We start from the raw sequence: 18482 nt of genomic DNA on the forward strand, positions 1-18482 counted from the left end.
GACATTGGACTCACATGCGCCGAGAATCGCCTTACTGACGTAGAATATACGCGGCGAAATACTTAGATTGTGCGTCGATACAAAAGCGGTGTATTCAGGAAAGTACGATATCGAGGCATTCTAGTCTATACGACACAATGCTGTGATATGCTTGGGATCAGAGTGGGGGCATGAGACACAAGGAGATTCGTTATGGCTGTACCACCTGCGCAATGAACAGAACGAATTTCGCACCTCACAAAAACAAAAAGTACGCTCGCTCGAAATAAAAGCCAACTAGTACAAATACTACAAATTCTGTTAAATAGGCTCGCTTCGCAGACAAGATTTGGAAATTACAGAGCCAGGAGGAAACTAAAAAACGTACTGCAAATTTTGTTACAAAAAAAGGCCGGAAAAAAAAAACACTATCGATAACACGGCTTCGATAAAATGTCCGTCAATAAAACGGCGTTCCAAATAACGGCGTTCGATAAAACGGCTTCGATAAAACGGGTTCGATAAAACGGCGTTCGATAAACTGTCCGGATCCCGACGAAAGGCACAGAGGTTGAGTCTTCCTTTCGCTCCTGAAGTGATACTGCTTGACCTCGTACGCTGAGCAAGAAAACGTGCTCTCTGCGTGATCTTGGGGTGGGACGAACTGGCACCAGCGGAAACGAACTGTCAGGGGCGGGGAGCAGGACGCATTCTGGGAATTGGCGATAATTCAAGCCGTGAAATTGAACACCCTCGTCAGGTTCGTTTCCCGCGCCACAGCGGGCGTATTCCGATAGAGTCGAAAAGCGAAAACGTCCGTGTGTTCGAGATTCCGGCCACGTGAAAGGTCCCCAGGTAGTCAAAATTAATCCCGATCAGTCCACTACGGAGCGCCTCGTGGCCTGTCTACGTCGGTGGGTTGAACGACACAATCAATAAATCGAAAATCGCCGCCAGTTGGCTCGCAGTTCTCGATGATTCCGAACCGCCTGATCCACATTGGAGCCCGTGGTTTTAAGGTAATTATACTTGCTTTGAAGTCAATGCTACTAGCACGTAGCGCAGCGTACAGACCGCACTACACCCAAACAATCGATCCTGTGAGACGGAGCACCGTACTCGGAAAACCACGGCGGTCCGATTTCAAGTATGCGAACAAAACGGCTCATTCCCAATGCTGTGAACAGCTAATTAATTTGTTCTCTCTAGCGGAAACACAAATTCACTGAAAAAATAACAGGGGAAACGTGAAAATATGCGCACGAAATGCTCCACATGCGTTCTGGCTATGCGTGGCACTGGGAAGTCAATATCGCTTGCCCCCCTCCTTCATAAGCGTAGTCAACAGTACAGTCCTTCAGTGTTTTCCAAGCCCGGTGGGGTAGAATTACTGCAGTATGTTTTAGTTATTATGAAAGTTAAAAATTGCGTATACTACACTTAAGCCGGTGCCGCCAATCGGGAGCGTAACCGAAACACGAACACGCTGGTGAGCGGTGGCCGACCCAGTATTTTTCTGATTGATTGATTGTGGGGTTTAACGCACCGACGCAACGCAGGCGATGAGGCGCGCCGTAGTGGAGGGCTCCGGATTAATTTTGACCACCTGGGGATCTTTATCGTGCGCCGAAATGTCGTACACACGGGCGTTTTTGCTTTTCGCCTCCATCAGAAAAGCGGCCGCCGCGGCCGGTAATCGAACCCGCGACCTCGTGCACCCAGTATTTTTCTAATTCCTCGATTGCGGCGCTTGGTGTCGCGGCTCAGTGTCGCCGTCTGTTCACTGCACGGCGCCAAGAAGAGGAAGCATCTGGGAGGGGTGTTTGTTGTGTCGTTGTTCCTTAACATTATTGGCGCATACCCAATCAGGGAATTGGCCAAACAACAGTCGTGAAATCGAAAGAGATAACTGTCCAGATGGATGATTCGAGGAAAATTAGAAAAATTTGGGAGCTGTTTCTTCTTGTGTTTGAGGAATCGAGTTTGGAAATTAGTCAATAATAAAATAAACAACTGTAGCGCCCTCTGGTTGGCGCTCTTAGCCGGCGCCTTGGCGCCGGCTAGAAAAGACGAGAATAAAGAGACGAGCGGCGCGTGCTTGGTGCGCCAGCACGGCACGGGCAGTTCGATTCCGAAAGCCTGCCACGCTGGTACTTTCTCTCTTGCGCTGCGCTGCGACCCCGCGGTTCCCGACAGTGGTGACTCCGGACTAAGACATGACCGACCCCAGCAACCTCGCGCCCTCGGGCCCTCTTCTGCCTGACGTTTCCTCGCGGCCGCCGGACGTCGCAGTCATACAGCTCCGTCTGCCCACCTTCGTGCGCAAGAACCCACACGTCTGGTTCGCCCAGGTCGAAGCCGTCTTCGATCTGCACCGCGTCACCTCGGAGACTACTCGGTTTCGCCACTTGCTTTGCAACCTGCCTCCGGAGGTGGCTGATGAAGTGGCAGACGTCATCGGTGCACCTTTGAACGATGCTCCGTACCAGCGGCTCAAGCAGAGTATTCTGGACCGAACCACGGCGTCTGAGAGCGCGCGCCTCCGGCACCTGCTCACCCACGAAGAGCTTGGAGATCGCCGCCCTTCCCAGCTGCTCAACACCATGCGACAGCTTGTGGGCGCGAGCAACGTGGACTCCAACGGTGCACTTTTAAAAGAACTCTTTCTGCAGCGCTTGCCACAGTCCACTCGCATCGTTTTAGCTGCTGCAGGGGACTTGACCCTCGACCGCGCCGCCGAGCTTGCTGATAAAGTTCACGACGTGACTTCTCCCTCAGTCACCCCCCTCGCTTCGACAGCAGAGTCATCGGCCGTTTCCCGCTTAGAGACTCGGATCGATCAACTCGCCGCTTCCATTGAAGCGCTTCGGACGTCCTCTGATCGCCGATGCGGCTCCTCCCCACGTCCTAGCCGCCGTTCGTCTTCCCCGGGTGGTTCTTGTTCGCGCAGCCTTCGAAGCTCGGCTATCTGCTGGTACAATCGCACTTTCCAGCACCGCGCCCGTCACTGCACTTCCCCATGCAGCTGGTCGGGAAACGCGCCGCGAGATCACTAATGGCGGCAAGTGACCTCGCCTTACAACCTGGCCGCCCGTTCCTGGTCATGGATCGCATTTCTGGTTTGCGCTTCCTTGTAGACACGGGTGCTGAAGTCAGTGTACTACCGGCAACCAAGGATGAGCGTACTTCTAAGTCACCTGGACCTACACTTCGTGCAGCGAACTCTACCTCTATCGCCCCGTATGGTCTGCGGTCCCTCACCCTCGACCTTGGTTTGCGACGCGCCTTCCGGTGGGTCTTCGTAGTAGCCGACGTCAATCAGCCCATCCTCGGCTCCGATTTCCTCACCCACTTTGACCTAGATGTCAGCATGCGTCACCATCGCCTGCTTGACAGCAAGACGCGCCTTTCAATCCTGGGCATACTGTCTACTGTCGCTCCAACTGGCATCCGCACGCTGCTTCCCTCATGCCCGTACGCAAGAATCCTCGAAGACTTCCCTGAGGTCACGAGACCCTGCAACTTAAAGCAGCCGCCCAAGCATAGCGTTACCCACCACATCGTCACGCGTGGTCCACCAGTCGCAGCTCGGCCGCGCCGCCTCGTCGGTGAGCGTCTGGCGACTGCTAAACGTGAATTCGAGCACATGCTGGAACTCGGTATTATCCGCCCATCGTCCAGCAACCACGCGTCTCCACTGCATATGGTTCCTAAGAAAAGTGGAGACTGGCATCCGTGCGGTGATTACCGAGCGCTCAACGCTCAGACTGTCCACGACAGCTATCCCCTACCCCACATCCAGGATTTCACAAGCCACTTGGAAGGGTGCACAATCTTTAGCAAAGTGGACCTTGTCAAAGCGTATCACCAAATCCCCGTCGAGCCTGCCCATATCCCGAAGACGGCCATCACTACACCCTTCGGCTTGTTTGAGTATGTGCGCATGCCCTTTGGGCTACGCAACGCAGCTCAAACATTTCAAAGGTTCATTGCCGAGGTGACGCGCGGCCTTCCGGCTATATTTGCGTACATCGACGACATCCTAGTCGCGAGTCCTACTCCACAAGATCACGAGCGTCACCTCCGATAACTCTTTGAACGCCTTCAACAATTTGGCCTGGTTGTCAACGCCCAGAAATGCGTCTTCGGGACGTCCGAGCTCGAGTTCCTGGGGCATCACATCTCGGCGCAGGGAATTCGTCCTTTACCCTCTCACGTTCAAGCCGTAAAGGACTTTCCCGAACCTACCAGCCTCCGCCAGCTTCGTGAGTTCCTGGGCCTGGTGAATTTCTCGCGACGCTTTATACCCCACTGCGCCGAGCTTCTGCATCCACTGACTGAGCTTCTTCGCACAACCAAGAGCTCCTCATCCGCGATTTCCTGGTCTCTCGAAGCTCAAGCCGCTTTCAACGCTGCTAAACAAGCCGTCGCCGACTCGGTGCTTCTCATCCACCCGAGAACCGACGTGCCCACTCGCATCATGGTAGATGCATCCAGCGTTGCAATAGGCGCTGTTCTCCAGCAGAGAATCGACTCCGAGTGGCACCCGCTGAGTTTCTTCTCTCGGAAGCTCCAACTTGCCGAGATGCGCTACAGCGTTTTTGGTCGTGAGCTGCTCGCCATTTACGCCACCATCCAGCACTTCCGGCACTTTTTGGAGGGCCAGTCCTTTCACGTTCTTACGGACCATAAGCCTCTGGCGTACGTTTTCCGTACGAACTCCTCCAAGTACGTTGCACGGGAACTCCGTCAGCTCGCCTATATATCGGAATTCACGACGGACATTCGGCACATCAAAGGCACCGACAACGAGGCGGCTGACGCGCTTTCACGCATTACCTCCATCGGCAGTGCTGCATCTGCTGTGGACTGGGAACACCTAGCTCAGGCGCAGATTCAAGACCCTGAGCTGCAAGCACTGCGGGACCACCCGGGTTCCCTTCGTCTACAACTTGTGCCTCATCCGTTCGTGCCTGGCTCAATGTGGTGTGACATGTCAGCGGCGGCGCCTCGACCCTTCGTTCCGGCTGCCTTTCGTCGTGCTGTGTTTCGCTCGCTCCACGACATCTGCCACCCCAGCATCCGAGCCACGCAGCGCCTCATCACACAGCGGTACATCTGGCCCAGCATCAACGCTGATGTCCGCCAGTGGGCCCGTTCGTGCCTCGCTTGTCAGACAGCCAAGGTGACCCGCCACACGAAGACCCCAACGAAGCCTTTTTTGCCACCTAGCTGTCGCTTTGACCACGTCCATCTTGATTTGGTCGGACCATTTCCTCCCTCCCGTGACTGCCGGTACATTCTCACAATGATTGACCGCTTCACCCGTTGGCCCGAAGCCGTACCAATTCCGGACCTCACGGCAGAAACGGTCGCAAAAGCCTTCGTTTCGACATGGGTTTGCCGTTTCGGCTGCCCCGGCATTGTTACCACGGATCGAGGCAGGCAGTTTGAATGCACCCTGTTCACTTCCCTCAGCCGCTTGCTCGGCACTAAACACTGCCGCACCACAGCATACCATCCCTGTGCCAACGGCATCGTTGAGCGACTCCATCGCCAGCTAAAAAGTGCTCTCACTGCGCGCTTGGAAAGAGAGCACTGGGTTGATCACCTGCCTGTAGTGCTTCTTGGCCTGCGTGCCGTCCTTCGTCGCGACCTCGGCTGTTCAACTGCTGAACTTGTCTACGGCGCACCCCTGCGGCTTCCTGGCGATTTGTTCGTCCCTACGGCCTCCTCGCCCCAGCCGCTTGAGTACCTCCAATGCCTGCAGGACTGCATGCAGCACCTGCGACCGGTCCCACCTCGGTCTTCAGACCACCGCATCTTTGTGCATCCCGACCTGCCGTCTTCGACACACGTTTTCCTCAGGCGGGACGCTGTAAAGGCGCCTCTTACCCCCTCCTACGATGGGCCGTACAGTGTCCTTAACAAGACCCACAAGTCCGCCACCATCCTCTTGAATGGCCGCGAAGAAGTCGTCTCGTTGGACCGCCTCAAACCGGCCTACCTCGAGACGCCACCCAACGAACTCCGCGCAGACATCGCAGGCATAAACACTCCACTGCTCGCCCCCAACACCAACGCCCGCCAGCCTCGCCGTCGCGTCACGTTCGACATTCCGTCTGGGCGGGGGGCCCTGTAGCGCCCTCTGGTTGGCGCTCTTAGCCGGCGCCTTGGCGCTGGCTAGAAAAGACGAGAATAAAGAGACGAGCGGCGCGTGCTTGGTGCGCCAGCACGGCACGGGCAGTTCGGTTCCGAAAGCCTGCCACGCTGGTACTTTCTCTCTTGCGCTGCGCTGCGACCCCGCGGTTCCCGACACAACAAAAAAGGAAGGAAATAAATAAATAAAGAAGAAGAAGGTGAAAAGAAGAAGAAGAAGGAGGAGGAGGAGGAGGAGGAGGAGGAGAAGGGAGAAGACTAATAAAAAAATTCCCCGCATTTCCCCGAGGGGAAGAATGTGAAAGTGCGAATGCACGAGTTGAATTTGCGCGGTTCGGTAATGTTCGCGAAAGAGAGATCACACACACACACACACAACTACAAAGAAGGAAAGATGCATTTATTCACAGACACCTATTTGTGTTGTCGTACTTGATTGCTAGAGCGGATCTCAGCTTTAAAATTTCGTGTCACCATTGCTTTGACAAGCTGCCTGTGCAAGCTCCTCGAGAAGATGATAAACCGTAGGCTCGTGTACTTTCTTGAGTACAATGGTCTTCTCGAGATCTGCCAGGCAGGCTTCCGGGCAGGGCGATCCACTAACGATCAATTAGTTGCACTGGAATCTTACATTAAGGATGCCTTTATACACAGACAGTACTGCATGACCGTATTTTTTGATATCGAGAAAGCTTATGATACGGCATGTCGTTATGGCATTCTTGCAGACCTAAAATCCTATGGTGTGACAGGTAACATGCTGAATACTCTTTCAAGTTACCTGTCTGAACGAACATTTCGTGTCAGGGTCGGTTCGGCACTTTCAAACGTTCACGTGCAGGAGAATGGCGTGCCTCAAGGTGGCCTATTGAGCTGCACCCTGTTTATAGTTAAGATGAACTCTCTCCGAAAGGCACTGCCGCCAACCATATCCTGCTTGATGTATGTAGATGACGTTCAAATATCTTTCAAATCATGTAACATATCCATTTGTGAACGTCAGGTCCAGCTTGGGGTAAATAAACTTTCTCGCTGGGCAGATGAAAATGGGTTTAAACTTAATCCTTCTAAAAGTACCTGCGTTGTATTCTCAAAAAGGCGGGGCATCCTGCCCGATCCCGACTTAAAACTCTTTGGTGACTCGATTCCAGTAAAAAGAGAGCACAAGCTTTTGGGTGTGGTGTTTGACGAGAAACTCTCATTCATACCCCACATAAAACGACTTAAACAAAAATGCCTAAAAACAATGAATATTCTAAAAGTCCTGTCTCACCAATCGTACGGTGCAGACAAACAACTCCTGCTTCGACTTTATGCCGCGTTGGTGGGGTCACGGTTGGACTATGGAAGCGTTGTGTATGGGTCAGCCACAAAAACAGCACTTAAAATGCTCGACCCAGTGCTTCACTTGGGGCTTCGCCTGTCTTGTGGGGCGTTCCGTACCAGTCCTGTCCACAGTCTTTATGCAGAGTGCGACAAATGGTGCTTAGCGTACCAGCGAACTTATGTTGACCTCCTATATGCCTCCAAAATCTCATTAATGAATAACCATCCCTTTAAACCGGTTTTTAATGATACGTCCACAACTAAACTCTTTTTAAACCGCCCATCCATTGCTGTTCTTTTCTCGCAGAGAGTGAGGGACGAGGTGACTATTCATGACGTCTCCCTCTTAGACACATTCAAATCATCTCACACTCATCTTGTAGCACCATGGCATCTTCGTCCTGTGGCATGTGACTTCTCTTTCGTACAATACAATAAGAACAGGACACGAAGAAGTGGGATTTTGCAGCATTTCATGCATCTGCAGAATAAATACAGAGCTGCAGAGTTTTTCAGCGATGCATCTAAAACGTCCACTGCGGTGTCTTGTGCTGCGCATGGGCCCAATGTTGAAGCATGTAGAACAATGAATGTTAATACAAGTATTTTTACGGCAGGGGCATATGGCATATTTCTGGTTGTAAGTCACATAGTTGAACATCATATTGCTACATCCGTCATTTATACAGATTCGTTGAGCGTCGTCCGTGCATTATCATCCGGAAAGTCATCAAAAAACCATGTCATTAATCTTGTCTTCAAAACGATTATGGTAGCTTATTCTTCAAACCTTGGGGTGACTGTGTGTTGGGTGCCAGGCCACTCTGGCATTGGCGGTAATGAAGTGGCGGATGAAATGGCCGCCAATGCTGCACTCCGAAACACAGCCGACATGGCAACACTACCTTACACAGACCTCAAGCCCCACATTAGACAACAACTCCGTAAAACTTGGCAAGCAGACTGGAGCGAACAGACAGACAACAAACTACACGTAATAAAACCACACTTGGGAACTACTGACTCACACAACAGGCACATTGAAGTTACCTTAGCTAGATTACGGATACGCCATACACATGTGACGCACTCGCACCTGCTCACGGGTTCTCCAAGACCCCTGTGTAGCAGGTGTGGGGAGGGCCTATCCGTAGTCCACATACTCATACAATGCAAGGCACTTGACACAACACGACACAAACACTTCAGAGAACTCTACAGACAACATATTCCCCTACACCCATCGTTGTTTCTGGGTGACGATGCCATGGTTTCTGTGAAACGCGTGTTTAAGTATTTGTCTGATGTTAAGTTTTTAAACCTCATCTCCTATCATGCATAATCAAATCTGGCCCTATACACCAGCCATCACCATTATCTTTATCGATCTTACTATGTCCAGTTTACTCTTTTTATACCTATCCTTTGTGGTAATCACTTCTTTTCATTAAATAACTTCTCTGGCGCTCTTTGCCCTCGTCGGCCTTGCGCCATTAAACACGAACCATCATCATCAAAATTTCGTGTCAGTACTCCTTTAAGCAGGTGCATTAGCCCTTCTCACGCCCGATTCTTGGCCAATCCCCCACGTGGGTATGTGCCTTGTCAGCGGCCAGGCAGCGCGCGCCCATCTCCCCCCGTTGCCAAGGAAGACGAGGAGATTCCTGGCCAATCGCCCACGTGGGTATGTGCTATGTCAGCGGCCAGGCTGCGCGCGCCCATCTCCACGTCCGCGGACATCGCCGGTGGACGCAGGTTCAGGGTCGCTTAAGAAGTGCATTGCACTTAAAATATTCAGTAGAACAGTCGTGTCCTCTTCGTCTTCTGACAAGTCGAGATCCGGTGTGTCCTGAGAAGCAATGGCTTCCAAAATCGCCACGGCAGTTTTCAGCCGCAGCCCTAGCAGAGTCCAGAAAAATCAGAAATTGATAACGTTGTATTATAAACCAAAAAAGCTTATTTGGTAGAGATAAATATAAATTTACTGCCCGGTCATCGTAACAGTACATACAGCGCACACACTCGAAAATACCTAATAGAATGTACCTCGATGCCAGTGTGCAATAAATTGTACACTAAAGAATTCAGCTCGACAACAAACAAAATACACGTTTGCGCGAAATAAAATTGAGTTCTAGATGATCCCTACACATTGAAGAATCCATTCAACACAAATTTCAAACCATTTCGTAAAGCGGTAAGAAAATAAGAGCATCTTACTTGTCCGGGCCGAGTAGAACCACTCCACGGGAACGAAGGCCATCTTCAAATTGGCGCGCAAAAAGAACCGTTCAGTCGACTTCTCCCACTCTGCGCTAGGTGGCAGCACATGTCTGTGCAATTCTTTGTACAGGCGGTTTTAGCTTCTACGGCTGTTGGAATACCGCTACGGCGCTGAGAACGAGTGTGCAATATATTGTACACTGTGTCTCACAAGGATATGGCAGCAGTGTTCAAACGTACAGTTGCTAAAGCTAAAATGGATTAATTATAAAAATCAATGACTTTCTTTCAAATTCTAAAAAATTCCCCGCATTTCCCCGAGGGGAAGAATGTGAAAGTGCGAATGCAGGAGTTGAATTTGCGCGGTTCGGTAATGTTCGCGAAAGAGAGATCACACACACACACACAACTACAAAGAAAGAAAGATGCATTTATTCACAGACACCTATTTGTGTTGTCGTTGTACTTGATTGCTAGAGCGGATCTCAGCTTTGAAATTTCGTGTCAGTACTCCTTTAAGCGGGTACATTAGCCCTTCTCACGCCCGATTCCTTGCCAATCCCCCACGTGGGTATGTGCAATGCACAGACACCTATTTGTGTTGTCGTTGTACTTGATTGCTAGAGCGGATCTCAGCTTTGAAATTTCGTGTCAGTACTCCTTTAAGCGGGTGCATTAGCCCTTCTCACGCCCGATTCCTGGCCAATCCCCCACGTGGGTATGTGCCATGTCAGCGGCCAGGCAGCGCGCGTCCATCTCCCCCCGTTGCCAAGGAAGACGAGGAGCGCGCGCACCCGCAGCTGTTGCTATGTGGACGACCAGCGGTCAACGGAATTCAGGGTCGCTTATAAAGTGCATTCGCACTTAAAATAAAGCAGCGCTCTATAAGTTCATGGCAAGCAATCGGGCGGTTTCTATCAAGCAGTTACAGTCATCAGAGTTCTTGATTTCTGCTGAAAGGCCTGGATTCTTGAGCGCCTTGCTAGAGGACTAGCCGTTTTTTTTTTCTCGTTGCAGCAACTGCCGTGTTATCGGTCCTCCAGAAACAGATGATTTTATGCTAGTCTCATCTGGTTATCTGACGAAGGCCTTGTCTATCACACCATTTGCGGAGCGGGGGCTTGACGACGTGACTTTTGGTGCAACATTTTTGGCTGAGGCATTCGAACCAGTTCTATTGAATGTAATAAATTTATCCCTCAGGTTTTGTTAAAATTCCACTCAACTGGAAAGTGTCTAAGATAATTTTGCTCCAAAAAAATCCCGGTCAGGGTTTTGATTTCGACAACTTAAGGCCGATTGCTCTGACCTCCAAAACGATAAAATTAATAGAGCGAACAGTTTTTATACGAATGACGTCTGTCATTCAGGACAGTCAAGTACTCAGTCCTGCTCAGATTGGTTGTATTTAGAACGCGCATGTGGACTTAGAGGCAAGGATCCGCTTAGCACAAAAAAAGGGAAAATGGTGTCGGTACTAGCGACCTTAGATACAGCTAACGCTTATGACAGTGTCGAGCGTGGTATCTTATTTAACAAACTAGCGCGCATACACCTGCCTGCATATCTTTTAGCTTGGATAAGGGAGTTTTCGGTTGATCGGGAATTTCTTTGTACCAAGGGAAGGCTATTTTCATGTAGATTTCCAAACACTAGAGGTGTGCCTCAAGGATCCGTTTTATCGCCTTTACTTTTTAACGTCCCTATGAGTGACATTCGTGCACTATCACATGTAACAACCCACGTTTATGCGGACGATGTAGCGTTCTTTCCGGCCGCAGTCGACATTCATTCGCTATATGACCGTTTGCAGGCATATTTAGCTTTGTTGGGCACATGGCTTTACAGCACTTATTTAACGTTAAATGTGTCGAAGAGTCCTCTGCTCATCTTTCCGGTTCAGTATCAACAGGATCAATTTCTCTCGCTTACAAAAATCAAGTCATTCCGCAGGTGGTTTCGCTGAAGTATCTCAGTGTTACATACACGTCTTCTCTTGATTGGCATACGCATATCAATGCATCAGTCACAAAAGCGGAGAGAGCATTTGGTCACATCAAAAGGCTATGTGGGAAACGAGCAGGAATGCGCCGGGACACACTTTTGCTGTTGTACCGATCATGCGTCCGGCCAGTCATAGAGTTTGGGTGCGTCTTGTTTTGCAGTTGCCCCATCTACAAATTGCGACCGTCATACCTGTTGGAGAGGAGCATTCTTCGCTTTTGCCTTGGCCTCCCCCGGTTCGTCTCGAACCCAGTTCTGTACTTAGAGGCACGCGTTCCAGAACTCAGTGCCCAATTTCTCTTGCTGATGGGTTAAACTTGCCTGCGCATGTACGAAGCCCCCTCTGGAGCTGCCAAGCCTGAGTTTATTTGTGATGCGAGTTTATTTTTTACATCTTCGTGGCCTAAACCTATTTCCCCCGAAGTGCTATTCGTTGAAACATGCCTGGATTGTATTTCTGTGAAGCTATAAGAAGTTAATCCGGTATTCAAAATTGAGCGAGGAACTTTTTTCTTTCAAAACCCCTTCCCTTCGGCTGCAAATCTTCTCCCACGCTCTCTATTAGCCGCTATTTTAAATGAATATTTATCCACGCATCCTGCTTCCTCTGTGATTTATACTGCTGCATCTCACAATGGCGAGAAAGCTGGAATTGGCATTTTTTCACAATATCTAGATTGGAGTTATTCGCTATGAATACCGCATTACACAGACCAATTTTATGGCAGAAGTCTTAGCACTAGCGCTCTCTCTATGCAAAGCACCGCAGCATGTATTAAAAGTCTTCATATTATCTGATTCGATGGCAATTATATCGGCATTAACATCCTCTTCCGAGTCTCCATTGCATCGCACACTATTATTTTTTCTTCCTAGGCACGTGGAGGAGGTACGCATGTCTTGGGTCCCTGGCCATACGGACATCAGGGGCAACTATCAAGTTCACCATTTGCTAATCTCACTGTCACAACTCCCATTCAATTCGGAATGCCTAATCTGGATCTTTTTGCATCTTCAAAAAGGAGGCGATCTTGGCATTTAGACGCAACTCGTTCAGACTCACTTCGGGTGGAATGTTCATTTTTGTAATTCTCGGCAATGCGTCGTCACCTTCGCCGAGATGCGCTGCAGGAATCCAAGAAAGTTTTATTCTTTTGTAGCTTGTACGTTCTGCAATTTTCGAGAATCGCGGTAACCGAGAGATTGGCCTTTAATCGTTGAAGTTGTTTTTCGATCCCCCTTTCAAGATTACGGCGACGCAGTTACAACAGTGTGGCCATTATGAAAATATCACATTTTAATTTTTCCAGATTTCATTTGCAAATGTACGACTCGGCTACAAGGCGGGCTCCTGTTGAGGGCTCATAATTATTTTGGACCGGATGAGTTTCTTTAACATGCCCCCAAATCTCCACCTGCCTTCCTTTAGTGCCGTAAGCTGCAGCTGTGCGCACAGCAGTAACTTAGTGTGGGTGACAAATATATAATAGCAATGGCAGGGTTAAGTAAGTGCCCCATTGTGCGGAAAGCTGGTGTAGTAGAGGTTATTTTTGTCCGGGGCAGGAAAGGGGCACCGCTGTAAAGAGGAAAAATCCCACCTAACTTTGCGGGACAACGGAACAAGGGAGCACAATGCTCGGAGAAGGAACCGGGTGCGTTACCACCGCGCTACATCAGCGTGTTGCGAGGGGTGATGCACAAATTAGACTCCTGCGTGTTGCGATGACGTCATAATGCGTGATAGGTGAACGGGACGGCGTGAGAAGAGAATATCTGCAGCCCAGTCATGAAGATCTCGGAAACTAGCAAGTTGTGGCATGAAGTATCGTCAGTCGGCCTGGCATATTACCTCAAGTTCAAACATGAAGAAGCGATGTGAAAGGAAGAGACGCACAGATGAGGTAGCAGTAGGGATGTCATTGAGAAGAATCGCTATAAGAAACCACAGGTACATTTCTTTCAAGGCACGAAAAGCAGTGCTTAAGGCTCAAAGGATTCTTTTTTTGGTTTTTTGCCGCATGTGAGATCTCCTATTCAAGATAAGACTTGCAGTATACCCATAAATAAAACTCCCTTATGAGATTCCGCATGTGCCCGTGCTTTGAGATACACTAGATTAGAAAACCCCGCCTGAACAAAGGGAACAGAAAGCCAAAAAGTTTAGCTGTTATTTGGCGTTTATTTTCGTCCGTCATTCTACATCAAGGTCCTATTGTTGTGCATTTCTAACACAGTGACGGCTTGAGGCACAAAGAATATCACATTGGAAACAGCGAGAAATTACCCTGTTTAACGAATTATAAAGCCCCTCAGACACGTGTAGATGATGATGATGATGATATTAATAATGATAATAATGATAGTGGTGATGCCCGCAATGTTTCAGGCACCCTGAGTAAAAACCAGCCAGATAATTTCCCTTCTTTTCCTTGAAGTGTCCAGTATTCTGTCACATCCTCGATTTTTAAAAAAATCATTTCTGTAGCAACGCAGGGATTCCAGCTAGGCGGCTATGGAGTCATAGCCTACTCCCCATGAGCTCTCGCTTTGGCGGCTTTTCATGCGGAGAAAGGCTATTGACCTTTCTCAGTTGTGCCTCAAAAATACCGGAAAGTCACAAGGAATCTCACGTGGCCACGTTTGCCGCAGTGAGTGCATTTTACGCCAAGATTTCAGGCTGTTTATACATCGCATGAGGCTGGCCTCACGAGAGGAACGTTTTAAAGCCGGCGCAGGAGAGCGCCTCGAGGAGCCAGTAGCACATGCCCGCACGACGCACATGAGCAGCAGCGCGATCTCTCATCGGCAAGCTGCGGCTTCCCAAGAGCTCCAGGAGCCGGTCCAGCCGCAGCTGCTCGTCGTCGACGCAAGCTCCCACCACACCCCAATGAGCCAAGCACCCGACGCGGCGATGCACGCGCAAAGCAAGGCACCGAACGAGGAGGACAGCGCTATGCACACCGACTCCACCGAAGAACGCGGCTCGCCAGCGAAGTGGGCAGACGATGAAAAGAGCGGCAGAAGAATCGATTCACGGAATCAATGGAAAGTGACCGAAAGGAAACGAAAGAATACCGCAGCCACTCAAGGAGCCACGCCAGCCGCACAACCAACCTCCCAACACTCTGCCCCGGAGACGGCGCAGCGGAAACGTATCCGGATGCCACATTTGCCCGTAGACGACACAAAAATCATTTATCGCCCACAAGCCGGCCTTCAACTTTCGAAATGGTCCCTCCCAGAAATTACTAACTCCACTGGAAGAGCAAGCAAAATCACACAGAAGGAATTCTACGACAATGTTCGCATTCAAGTGCAGCGCATCGAAAGTACGACAAGGAAAGTACGACAAGGCAAGGCAAGGCAAGTACGACAAGGAAAGACCTGGCTTTCTACTTCCTGGGAGAAATCAGCAGCATTCAACTAGGACGAGACAGATTCACCGTGCGAGCCCATTTTAAAACTCCCAAATTGATCAGCAGAGGAGTCATCAATGGCGTTCCACCTTATAACAGTCCCGGAGAACTCACAGACAGACTCCGCGTGCCAGAGCGATATACCATCTTTGCAGCACGAATGCTTGGAAAATCATCTGCAGCCGTCATCTACTTTAATGGCCCGCACTTACCGTTCAACGTGATATATCAGAGTGGTGACTACCGTTACCGGCCCTATCGCAAGACAGTACCGTACTGCCGTTCGTGCGGGGAGCTGGGCCACCGGCAAGACATATGACCGCATCCAGCTCAAACCTTCTGCCACAAATGCGGCCAGACCAATCAATCACCTGAACATGACTGTCGACCATGCTGCAAAATCTACAAACAACCGCATGAGACCGCAGGGACAGACTGCAGGGAAAAACTGAAGCCAGGACTACCCCCCCCCCCCACAAGGTTCGACAGCAATGGGGAGTAAAGAGCCGAGAACTACAGAGTGGATGCCGGCCCCGCACAGAAAACTTCCCTGATCTACAAGCAGTCAAGACCACAACTTCAGATAGCAGCGATAGCAGCGCGCAGAGAAGCAGCGGAGACAGATTCATAGTGCATTCGCTATCTCGTTCCTGCTCGCGAGCTTCATCCCAAAAGAGAGTGAGCTATGCCAATGTGGCAAGCGAATCTGGAAGAAGCTCCAAAGACAAAGCTGCCATCAAATCCTTAGAGATGAAGATATAAAGCCAGCAAACACTCCACTCATTGATGAGCTGCTCCAGTGCTGTGGTGAACGAGAAGATGCTAAATGGCCCCCACAACAAGTTCAATTTATCAGGAATTTATAAGCAATTTATAAGGAAAATTAGTGACATCACGAAAGGGCACAAAGTCGTGATCGCGGGTGACTTTAATGCTCAACACACGGCGGGGGAGGGGGGGCGAGTGGAGGTACACGTCAACAACCAAGAAAGGGACCTGAATTTATGATGCAGCCCAATCGCACCATTTGAATCTCTGGAACGATCCGCTGCAACCAACCCGAGTAGGAAACAGCGTCTCCAGAGACACTAATCCCGACCTCACCCCTACCCACGGTATCCCGCAGGCGGAATGGACCCTACTAGGGAAGACGTTAGGAAGTGACCACCATATACTACAACTCGAGATAAGCCATGGAAAAAGAGCTGTTCGGTCCGGGACAGCAAAGCTCAAAGATTGGAAAGCCTTCCGTGCCAACCTCAATCCCGGAAACATCGAAGAACTTGTCAATGACTTTCTAAGATACTTGAGAAAGCGGAAGAGCATACAAAAATACTTCAACTGGGCCCAGATACTTCCGCTGTTGACCTTCGCCTTTCCCACGTTTGGGAAGCAAAAAGAAGCCTCCTCAAACGGTGGAAAAAACAAAAGCACAACAAAAAACTCAAGCTGAAAATCGCCGCCATCACTAAGAAAGCCAAAGAATATGGCGCCCTGCTCTGCCGGCAAAATTGGGACAAAGTATGAGACCAACTTCAGGGCACCCTCAGCATGAAAAGGACCTGGCAAGTCTTACGAGGCCTCGTGGCCACTACAGCGACAATAATGCAGCAAAAGCAAAACCTCCAAAAATTAATCCACTCATACGCAGGCACCCAAAAAGACATACCAGATGAGATACAACGCAAGTTGACCGGTAACATCCCATCGAATCGGACAAGTACTGATCCGTACCGTGCCCAGCATAATCCTGACCTCGATCGGCCCTTCACAAAAGCTGAAGTGGAGGCATCCCTGGTGAAACTCACAACGAACACTTCGCCCGGCAATGACAAGATTACCAGTAAGGTCCTCCGTAACCTACCTTCAAACTCAACAGAAGCGCTCCTAGAGTATTTTAACGTATGCTGAGAAACTGGCGAACTGCCGTCAACGTGGAAGCATTCGAATGTGACCATGATTCCCAAGCCAAACAAGCCTCTAGGTATTGAGAATCTTCGCCCTATATTGCTGACTTTCTGCGCGGGTACACTTCTTGAACACATGGTCCACGAGCGCCTCACGCCCTATTTGGAGGACAACGGCGACATGCCGGACACGACGTTTGGGTGCCGTCAGCATCTGTCTACCCAAGACATCCTTTTGCTTCTGAAGGAGGACATCATAGACAGCCTGGATCTCCATCACAAGTTCTACATACTCGCCATCAACGTCAAGGGCGCCTTTGACAATGACAAGCACGAAAAGATCCTTGAAAATCTCCAGAGTACCAATTGTGGCCCCAAAGTTTACAATCATGTTCGAAACTTCCTCACCAATCGTATGGCAACGGTGGGCATCGGCAACCTTCAACGCGAAAAATTCCACCTACCAAACAACGGCACGCCTCAGGGTTGGGTGGTCTCCCCACTGCTTCTCAACATCACCATGCTACACCTGCCAAAGAAACGTAAAACCATCGAAAGACTAAGGCACGCTCTTTACGCAGACAACCTGACGCTGTGGGTGAGAGCGCCTGCAATGGGGAAACAACCGGGCGCTCTGCAGGAGGCTATCAAAGTGATAGTTACCTGCTTAGACTCTTGCGGCCTCCAGTGCGCTCCGTAAAAGTACGAACGTCTCGTGCTGAAGGCTCGAACTTGAGGACGGCCACCCAGTGGCTGATGCAGATCCCAGCGTCACTCTTTACGAAGTGGAAATTGCCAGGGTCAACTCCCTTCGGGTACTGGCTCTTACAATACACAAGGATGGATCAGGTGCAGCTCATCTTCCCAAGCTACAACAAACAGTGACACAAGTAACCCACCTCGTTAAAAGAATCACAAATCCACGCAGGGGGCTCAAAGAACGAGACACTTTACGGATCATTCAAGCATTCATAAAGAGTAGGATGACGGACGGCACACAATACGTAGCCTTAAAAAGCGCTGAAATAAAAAAAGGGACATAATGATCCGGAAAGCAACCACGACTGCTCTGGGAGTCCCTGTCATGGCATCCAGCGACAAGCTGCTAAATTAGGCGTACATTATACGTGGGAGGAGAAGCCGAAGCCCACAAATCTAGCCAACTCGAACGCCTTAAGCTCACCCCTACAGGCAGACCAGCACTCCGCTATCTCGATTACAGTGAAACATAAATCGCGGACACCGACCAAAAAGCAAGACTACCATCGGAACTCCTTGAGGCAATCTTTGTAGCACGCATACCCCGTAACATGCACCCCTCTTACGATAAAGAAAGAAGAGAAGCAAGATCGAAGGTACTCCTCCGAAAATATGCAAAACATCTCAACAGAATATACACAGACGCCGCTCGATAGCCAAACCTCATTGCTTTCGCAATAAGCGTCACGGACCAACGAGGCAGGGAACC

At 50.1% G+C, this 18482-nt stretch overlaps 1 protein-coding gene across 1 annotated transcript; it reads left to right on the plus strand.

Annotated features, from left to right (window-relative positions):
• The first annotated feature begins 17150 nt into the window (after positions 1-17150).
• LOC144140002 (uncharacterized) lies at positions 17151-17714 on the plus strand. Its single transcript, XM_077672217.1, has one exon. The coding sequence runs from the start codon at positions 17151-17153 to the stop codon at positions 17712-17714; it is 564 nt and encodes a 187-aa protein (XP_077528343.1).
• Positions 17715-18482: the final 768 nt, after the last annotated feature.

Source organism: Haemaphysalis longicornis, unplaced genomic scaffold (genome assembly GCF_048455015.1).
Source record: "Haemaphysalis longicornis isolate Haplotype H1 unplaced genomic scaffold, Haemaphysalis longicornis Haplotype H1 scaffold_5, whole genome shotgun sequence".
In the NCBI taxonomy this organism is placed as follows: domain Eukaryota; kingdom Metazoa; phylum Arthropoda; class Arachnida; order Ixodida; family Ixodidae; genus Haemaphysalis; species Haemaphysalis longicornis.